Genomic DNA, 8,696 nt, shown 5'->3' on the forward strand with positions numbered 1-8,696 from the left:
CAGCGTCCTCGGAGAAAGGCTGCTTTTCCCGGCGGGGGGAAGACTTCAAGTGCCACCTCAAGACACGACTTTATTATGAGGATTCAAGTGCCTTTGTGGCTCGGGTGCCCTGGTGTTTTTATCATTCCCGTGTGCTCCAGTTCTCATGCTGCCGATTATTTTTTTGATAAACTGGAGGTACGTCACGTGGCTTCTGTACAGGCTTCCCCCAATTCATCACGGGCTTTGGCAGCAGCAAATATTGTAAAGCTGTGTTTCAGGAGGACTGGGTGGTTTGTGTTTCCCATCTGTGTAGTGGATTTTCCATTTCAATGAATAAAGGAGCAGCTCCACTGGTACGGGAGGGTGCTTGATGGTCTTTGACTTGTACCAGGACAGATGCTAGGCAGTTTGTCAGCTCCCTCCTTCACTGTGCTGTATCTATGCCTCTCCTAGGGAGGACCAGTCTGCCAGCTGAGATTTTCCTTTGCCAACTTAAGATGTCTTTTGCTTGAGCTGGCGACTTGCCGTAGGGGCGGCTCTTCCTGGAGGATACCCCTGGCTCGGAGAAGACTGGTTCTGCCGAGCTTGCTGCTAAATGATCTGTTATCCTGGAGTCAGCTCGGGCTGGTTTGTTTTGCCCTTAGCTTAGTCGTGTTGCTGCTGGGTGACCTTTCATCCGGCGCTGCGTTCCCAGCTGGGCTGCCTCCTCTCCCAGCGCGAGATCATCTGTTCCTCCGTAGTTCCCATTTCGGGGCATCTTCAGTTGCGATTCTGCGAAGTAACCTTCAAGTGCCTGTTGTCACTTCGGATGTCCTTGATTGCAAAGAAGAGAGTGATAAGAAGTCAGAAAAATAACGGGAGAGTTGCAGAAAAGCTGCTGCTTAAGACAATTCTCTAAATGCTGTATGTGCCCGACCGGTACTGAGAGGCAGCTCCTGATGCGGTGGCTTATGTGCCTGCAGGGCCGTGCGTAGCCTACTTTCCTTGCGTCTGTTCTCAGAAATACTTCGATTCAAGAAAAGCTCACTTGTTAAGAGTTGTTTTGGACCTGAGTGGTGGCTAGCAGTCTGGTCGTGGTCCTGAGTCCTGCTAGCCAGGCGCGGGGTGAGGGTGGAGACCCTCTGAGGTGCCGCTCCGTGTCGTCATGGCTGCGGGCGCAAAGTTCCCTGCCTTGCCTTGTGCCTGCCCCGGTTGCCAGCATCATTGCGCTGCGCCTCCAGAGGTGACTGGGAAGTGAGTCACGGCTGTGGGTGGTGTTTAGGGAAGATGGATGTGGGCTTGAGGATGCAGTAGGTACCTCTCGTTCCGGAAGAACGGGCAGGAGGAAAGGTCCTTCAGCAAGACCTTTGATCTGACCCTCTGGGCGTTGCCAGCATCGCTGTACTGTGCGTGTTCTCTGCCGCTGCGGCAGTGACAATTGGCAACACCGGCCGCCTTCAGCGAAGCGTGACGTGGATCCTGGTCAGGAGATCTGTCCTCCGGAGATGTTGTGTTGCTTATTGGCATCTCTCAACTTCTCCCCTGTTAGCAGAGGGACAACAGAGCGAGACAGCTTCCGGAGAGGGAAAACGTGCTGAAGATGGCTGTGCTTTATGAACTTTGTCACGTTCTGCTGCCATCCTACCACTGAATGCAGCTGTTCTGCATAAGAGGAAAAGGGAAAAGACTGTTTCTGCCTCAGTGAGTTTGTATCGGATTTGTGACAGGAGGAGGGTGTGTTTTGCACGGCCTTGCTCCTCCAGATGCAGAGTCACCAAGCCAGTTCCTCCTCCTTTGTAGAAACTGCTGCTTTGGAAATTATTTGGGGGATGTTCAAGCCAAAACAGGAGTAAAGCCTTCCCTACTAGTCTGGGACTAAGTTAGTACAGACCTATTGTCTCAACTTTTGCCCTAGCAAGCACGTAACACTGCGCCAGCTGCGTTATTTCTGTCCCTCACCGTTTTGGTTTCTGCATATGGAGGTGGTCCCTCAGGTGTGTCTCCCTTTCAATTTGCCTACTATGAAACTTCCTGATTGCTCCTGATTTTTTTTCTTCCACCAGGGAATCCTCTTGGTGTACGACATCACTAATCGCTGGTCCTTCGATGGGATAGACCGATGGATAAAGGAAATAGATGAGGTAAGTTGAATGGCAGAACACGTGCAGTGGTCTATAACAAAAATCCCTGGAGGTGCCACCTCTGATACGGGGGCGAGGATGGCTCTGCTGTGGAGAGGAAACGATGACAGTCCGCTACTAGGCAAAGCAAGGGGATAAGTGGCTGCCCTCCATGACTGTATAAATCTGGAGTAAGTAGGAAAGAGCTTGGGAACGGCCAAGAAAGATAGGAAGGTTCCCTCTCCAATGGACTGTAGAGGGGGTAAATTAGCCTTCCTCCCCATGTAGTACTGATTTTGGCAGTCCCTCTCGGTCACAGAGCAGTTTATATTTCTTTGCCCTTCACTGCTATTGCAGGTAAGCAGAATACTGGTTGTAGGCTGCCCTTCCTTAGGACAAGCCGTGATTTCTCCGCTTCTTTCCTTTTTTAAGCATGCCCCAGGTGTCCCTCGGATCCTGGTGGGAAACAGGCTTCACCTCGCCTTCAAGCGGCAGGTACCAACGGAGCAGGCCCGGGCTTACGCGGAGAAGAACTGCATGACGTTTTTCGAGGTCAGCCCCCTGTGCAACTTCAACGTCATAGAGTCCTTCACGGAGTTGTCCCGTATCGTCCTCATGCGGCACGGCATGGAGAAGATCTGGAGACCCAACAGAGGTCAGTAGTGAGGAAGATGCTCCGTGTGGGGAAGGCTGGCTGGGCTGAAACGGAGGGATAGGACTCACTGCCTAAGTGGGAGGTGTGTTTATTAATAACTGTGGGATCTGAAAGCACCTGACATGGAGAAATGCCTTGGGTCAGACAAGCTGAAGCTGAGCCACAACAAGCTGCCTGTACTAGCGCAGGAACCCGGCAGGCAGCGGTGAGGGATGGGCAGCTCCAGAGGGCACTTCAGCATGTCTAGGATCTGAATTGCTCCGGGGCATCCTACACCTCTCCACTTATTCTGGATGAGTCTGCAGGCAATTAAGCTCACAACTTGAAAGTACTTCAATCAAATGTCTGTGTGGGATGAATCCAAGCGTAAGCATCTCTGTCCTTACCCTTTGCCTGAGCCTGTGTCTCCTGTTTTGGAGAGGTGTGGAGGCAGAATGAGCCCAAGGAGCTGAAAGGGTCTAAATCACATCCCCGCTGTCGGCATGCAGCAGTGGGCTGGGGTATTCCGTATATCCAGGCACAAGTGCTGCAGTGTGGCAAACCGCAAGCAGACTCCACCTTACGTCTCAGCCTGGTGCGTTTGAAGCAAAATAGTTTTAGGTCCCACGTTCCTGGCTGGAGGTAGCAGTGTGCCCCATGGGCAGTCTGAGCAGCAGGAGATTTCTACTTCTGGGGTGACCTGTCTTCATACAGATCCTCAGCTCCTGCTCAGGAGGGAGGGAAAATCCTGTTTCCCAGCCCTAGTCACCAAATCGTCTGCCAGGGCTCGGGCTCCTGCCCCGACCTGGCTGCCATGCCGCTGTCTCCAGCTTGCGGAGGGATGGAGAGCAGGAACTGGGCTGCATTTGCAGACCTCTCCTGAGCCTCTTCCAGAGGCAGGACTTGTAACTGCTGGTTGCCTGCCTTGGGGCCGGGGGGTGGCTGCGTGCCTTGGGACTGGGGGGAGCTGCCTGCCTTGGGAATGGGGAGGGGGCTGCCTTCCTTGGGACTGGGGAGGGGGCTGCCTTCCTTGGGACTGGGGAGGGGGCTGCCTTCCTTGGGACTGGGGAGGGGGCTGCCTGCCTTGGGACCGGGGAGGGGGCTGCCTGCCTTGGGAATGGGGGGGGGGGGCTGCCGGCCTTGGGACTGGGGGGGAGCTGCCGGCCTTGGGACTGGGGGGGCTGCCTGCCTTGGGAATGGGGGGGGGGGCCTGCCTGCCTTGGGAATGGGGGGAGCTGCCTGCCTTGGGACTGGGGGGGGGGCTGCCTGCCTTGGGACTGGGGGGGGGCTGCCTGTCTTGGGACCAGAGGAGGGGGCTGCCTGTCTTGGGAATTGGGGGGAGCTGCCTGTCTTGGGACAGGGGGGGCTGCCTGCCTTGGGACCGGGATGGGGGGGCTGCCTGCCTTGGGAATTGGGGGGGGCTGCCTGTCTTGGGACAGGGGGGGCTGCCTGCCTTGGGACCGGGGTGGGGGGGCTGCCTGCCTTGGGACCAGGAGCGTGGCTTTTGCGGAGGTGAAAGCGTGCCCTCGTGTGGCCGCTTGCCGGGAAATCCCCTCCGAGCAGACTTCCCAAGGCAGGCTCGTGATGCACCCTGAGCTAAGAGGACTCTGGGAAGCCTGAAAGGACGGAGCTTTCTCCTGTCCTGCCTTGGTGGGCTCTCTCTTCCTGCAGACGCTCTGCAGAGAGCTGGCCCCGTGGCTGCTGCTCCCCGAGCAGCTCCCAAGGGAGACTGGCCTGCTCCGGGGCTTGCTGGCCCTGTTGCCTCCTTCCCTGGGCATGGCCTTCTGGTTGCCAAAGGACAGCCTGAGAAGCCGAGTGTCTGGCAGGAACGTGAGCGAGGCACTGCCTGCCCCGGGCACTGTGCAGAGAGGAGGGGTGGCAGAGTCTGAGCCCGGTGTTGACACCAAAGCTGGCGTCTCGCAAAGCGCTAACCTCTAAGGCAGAGCTTACCTGGAGTTTCCCAAGCTTTTGCCCTAACTAATCTCCCTATTCAAGGCTCCTATGCAATCCTTATTGGCTTCTCTCTCCTCAAAGGAGCAGGAACTGCACAGCGTAAGGAATAGTTGTAAGGAGAAGGCAGCCCTTGAAATCGCTTGGCCCTTGACTGTCTGGTCTGTTCTCCCACCAGTGTTCAGCTTACAGGACCTGTGCTGCCGAGCCATCGTTTCCTGCACCCCAGTCCACCTCATCGACAAGCTGCCGTTGCCCGTCACCATCAAGAGTCACCTGAAATCCTTCTCGATGGCCAACGGGATGAACGCGGTGATGATGCACGGCCGGTCGTATTCCTTGGCCAGCAGCGGGGGTGGGAGCAGCAGCAAAGGTAACAGCTTGAAGAGATCCAAATCAATTCGGCCACCCCAGAGCCCCCCACAGAACTGCTCACGCAACAACTGCAAGATCTCTTAGCAGGATGGACGCACCGTGAGCTTCTAACGTATCCACACCCACCCACCGATGTACAGCTGTTTGCACACTTAACCCTTTTCAACCGGATCCTTTCGGATGGGCCGCGGTTGCTTTTTTTTTTCCCGATGGCGCGCGCAAGCGTTGGGAACGTGCTCACGTTTTGGCTTCGCATACGAAGCGTGGTGCCGGCTGGATCTCGCAGCGCTGGCGGGGAGAGGACTCTGCCAAGTGACCCTCCAAGAATGCTTTGGGCTTTGCCTCTCGGCCTGGGGTGGAAAATTCAGCAGCTGCCGGGTTGGGGAGGGGGGAAGGGGAAAAAAGCTCATCCAGTCTCAATGGAGAAATGGATTTAATGGAAGATTGAGAGGCTTAAGGGAGTAGGCAAGGAGAATCTGTGCTGCAACTTTAACTCTTGGACTCCTGAACAGATTGCTGGTGCAATAGTGATCATTGGATATAGGAAAAAAAAAGAAGCAGGGACAGGGGACTAATGACAGTTTTCACCGGGACGTTTAACCTGCTGTTGCCAAAAACAAAGAAAACAAGGCAAGAGTTGGCCAATTGGAAAGGGGAAGGAAGCAGTCTGCTTGCCTTCTTCGTTTATTTATGTAAATATTATACATATATATATATCTCTATCTATCTCACTTGTTTTTTAAGGTTTTTTTTTAAGAAGCAGTCAGGGAAAATTTTATGCAGCCATGTAAATACAAGCACTGGATTAACGTTCCCAGTGTCAGCAAAAGGGGAGAAGCGGAGGATTTTCCGATGAAAATATACAAATGCTTTAAGAGACTTCCAATCACCGCCTGGGCTTGCGCTGGGTTGTGGTTTTTTTTTTTTTAAATACTACATATGCAGAAGGAAAGAACGATTCGTGTGTAACATACCCCAAGCTGCTTTATTCCGATCATTCCCTAAAACTTCTGAGTGCCGAAGGCAGGGTGGGATCTAAGTGGATCGAGGGGCAGAGCGGAGGGGCCAGGGTCTCAGGGTTTGGTTTTGGAAGGCGGGACGAAGAGGCAGCTTTGAGGTCAGATTGATGCCTTGCTCGCTTTGCACCTTCTGATGCCCGGCTGATCAGGGACCGAGGAGGAGAAGGTGGAAGCGTCGTGCCTAAAGCAGAGGGGAAAGTGCTGAATTTGTCCCTTATTGCTGCAAAGCCTCGACCGTCGTTTCCAGAGCCCTCCATCCCCGACACAGCCCTCTGGACCCTGACATGACACCGCCCCGCGCGACAGCCCCCCGAATCCCGGCTGCTTCTTGCTTTGCTTTTCCAAAGACGTTCTGCCCGAGCTAGCGTTGCTGCGGCTCCTCCTGGATGAAAGTGGGGAAAGGACAGAAGCAGCTTTTCCCGCTGGAGCGTGAAGGAGCAGGGACTGGGAAGGTGAAAGGTTTGTGTGGGGAAAACGGCGATCCCCAGATCCCATCGTGGCCAACGCGCTCGGCTTTCGTGGCAGCGCCAGGAAATTGGGAAAGCAAACTGCTTTGCTCTGTAGGACCGCTCCTGGATTTCAGAGGGGCATGCGTGCTCAGCGGCAAGAGACGTGCACGTGCCGTGGGAGATCTTGGATCGAGCAAGGGCACGTGCTTCCCTGGCTTCGTCCTGTGGCTGATCTGTGCTGGAAATTCACCTGGAAACTTCAAAATAACGCCTAGCCCTTATTGCAAAAGCTAAGCGGGGCTCGGCGGTGGGACTAAGCGATGTCAACAGTTTCTTGTAGGCGGCCAGGACGTGTGGGTTGTGAGTAGCATGGTAGAAAGCGAACGGCTTTTTCTTGTGCTGGGCCGGTCTCGCCCTTGGCGAGGAGACCAGCCAGTATGGTGCCAGCTTTCTCCTGGGGATAGCAACTCCTCGAGGCCTGGGCTTGCTCTTCTCCCCCCCGCCCAGCCCCCAGAGCAGCTTGTTGCATTGCATGGGCAGAATGAAGCCGCAGCGGCTCCTGCGCGGCCGACGGACCTGCTTTGTTCAGGCAGCGGGCAGGGGCGCGTCCCTCCGCGGGGGGACATCTCCTTCCCCTTGCTTCTGAGCCGACCTGGGAAGTGAAGGAGCCTTCCCCCTCCCCGCTCTGTAGAACAAAATACAATACGGGGGTCGGTCTCTTGGCTCGTCTCTAGCGTGCTTTATTGCCCGGCTCAAATGAGCGAGGAGAGAATTAAACCCCAGGCAGATGGAGGGGGGAGAAGAATCCTTTGTAGTGGTGGTTTGGCTCAAGAGCAAAGGCGCAGCCGAGCTCGGCGCGGTGGCGCGGAGGCCGGGGGATTTCGAGAACCTGTCTGGGACGGCTGGCACCTGTTTCCCATCGCTTAACACGCAGCAGAAGACAATCGCTGGCTCAGCAGCCCGGGGATATACGGCCAACAGGTGATGCGCCCCGGCACCGCAAAGGCGACTTCTCCCGGGAAAACGTCATCCGGGGCCCCTTTCGCCGGGCTGCTCCCGGGCACCGGTGTGCGGGGCGAAGAGGGAAATCACGAAGCTGCTGCATGTCTAGAAACACTTGATGTACCTCCGCTTGCTTTGGCTTTGCCACGCGTGACACCTCCCCACGTCTTTTTCCCTGCGGTTGATTTTTTTTTTTCTTTTTCACCCTATAAGGTCTCAACAGATCCTGTCCAGAGTGAGGATGAAAGATTTACCTGGAGCATTTGCTCAGCAAAAAACTTTTTTTTTTTTTTTTTAATTTAAAAGGAAAAGATTCTTGCATCTGATGTCAACACTAGTCTGTAGCTGCTCTCCAACACTTGTACCATTCCTAAGTTGTTTTTTTGGACTATCCTTTTATTTTTTTATTCCTTTGTACAGTCAATGTGGTTCAACTGATTATACATGGGTTTGTTTTGTATAAATTAAAGTCTTTTTTTTTTGTTTTGACCTACCGGTTGAAAGGTGGAGCAGTTGTATCAATTTTCCTGTGGGCTGAGACGAGGTCGAAGGGAAAAGGTGGTAGTTTTGCCCAAAACTGCGCATTTGGGTATGCTTGTGATGGAGGTGCCTATTGCCACTTCCTCATCAGCCTCAAAATAACTCCTGTTAACCTCAGATTGCGTTTTCCGGGGGGTCTTAAAGTCACAATTCCTGGCTCTGGGGTCCTTTCTGCCCTTCTCTACACATGCAGAAGCTAAAACTGTTCTTGTTCCAGGCTTGGTTCTACACAGAATTGCTGAATTTTTGGGTAGTGGAGCTCTAAGAAAACACAGAGTAGCCTGCAACACCTTTGCTATGGTCGGGGGCTGTAGGAAGCCAGACTCCGCAGCGGCTTGTGCAGGGTTGGGCGCAGTCCCTGGTACACGGGGACGGGTTTTGGAAGTAGTCGAAGCCTTAAATCACCTCTTTGGGTCCGGGTGATCTCGGGCGGAGAGGACCGAGTGCTGCGGCAGCATTCACCCATCCCACCCGCACTGGAACGAGCTGAAAGTCAGCCTGGGGTAAATACGACTTTGAAACGGAGAAGATGCTGCGGGGAGCTCAGAGCACCGGTGTCACCGTTGGGGTGTCACTGGGGCTGGCGTTCAGAGGCAGCGGCTGGGGCCGGGACCCCCCAGAAAGGGGGTTTTCTCCTGGGATGGAG

The 8,696-nt window shown here is 54.7% G+C and overlaps 1 protein-coding gene across 2 annotated transcripts in view; it reads left to right on the forward strand.

Annotated features, from left to right (window-relative positions):
- Positions 1-5,153, forward strand: part of RAB40C (RAB40C, member RAS oncogene family) — a 36,829-nt gene extending 31,676 nt beyond the window's left edge. The window contains exons 4-6 of one of the 2 annotated variants that reach the window (XM_059826439.1): positions 2,025-2,102; positions 2,514-2,736; positions 4,844-5,153. In XM_059826439.1, the coding sequence (XP_059682422.1) occupies positions 2,025-2,102; positions 2,514-2,736; positions 4,844-5,124 (582 nt within the window). In that variant the 3' untranslated portion in view covers positions 5,125-5,153. The remainder of the gene's footprint in view (positions 1-2,024; positions 2,103-2,513; positions 2,737-4,843) is intronic. The other variant, XM_059826441.1, reaches the window with a different exon arrangement.
- Positions 5,154-8,696: the final 3,543 nt, after the last annotated feature.

The sequence above is a fragment of the Gavia stellata genome, chromosome 18 (genome assembly GCF_030936135.1).
Source record: "Gavia stellata isolate bGavSte3 chromosome 18, bGavSte3.hap2, whole genome shotgun sequence".
NCBI classification, from domain to species: Eukaryota; Metazoa; Chordata; class Aves; order Gaviiformes; family Gaviidae; genus Gavia; species Gavia stellata.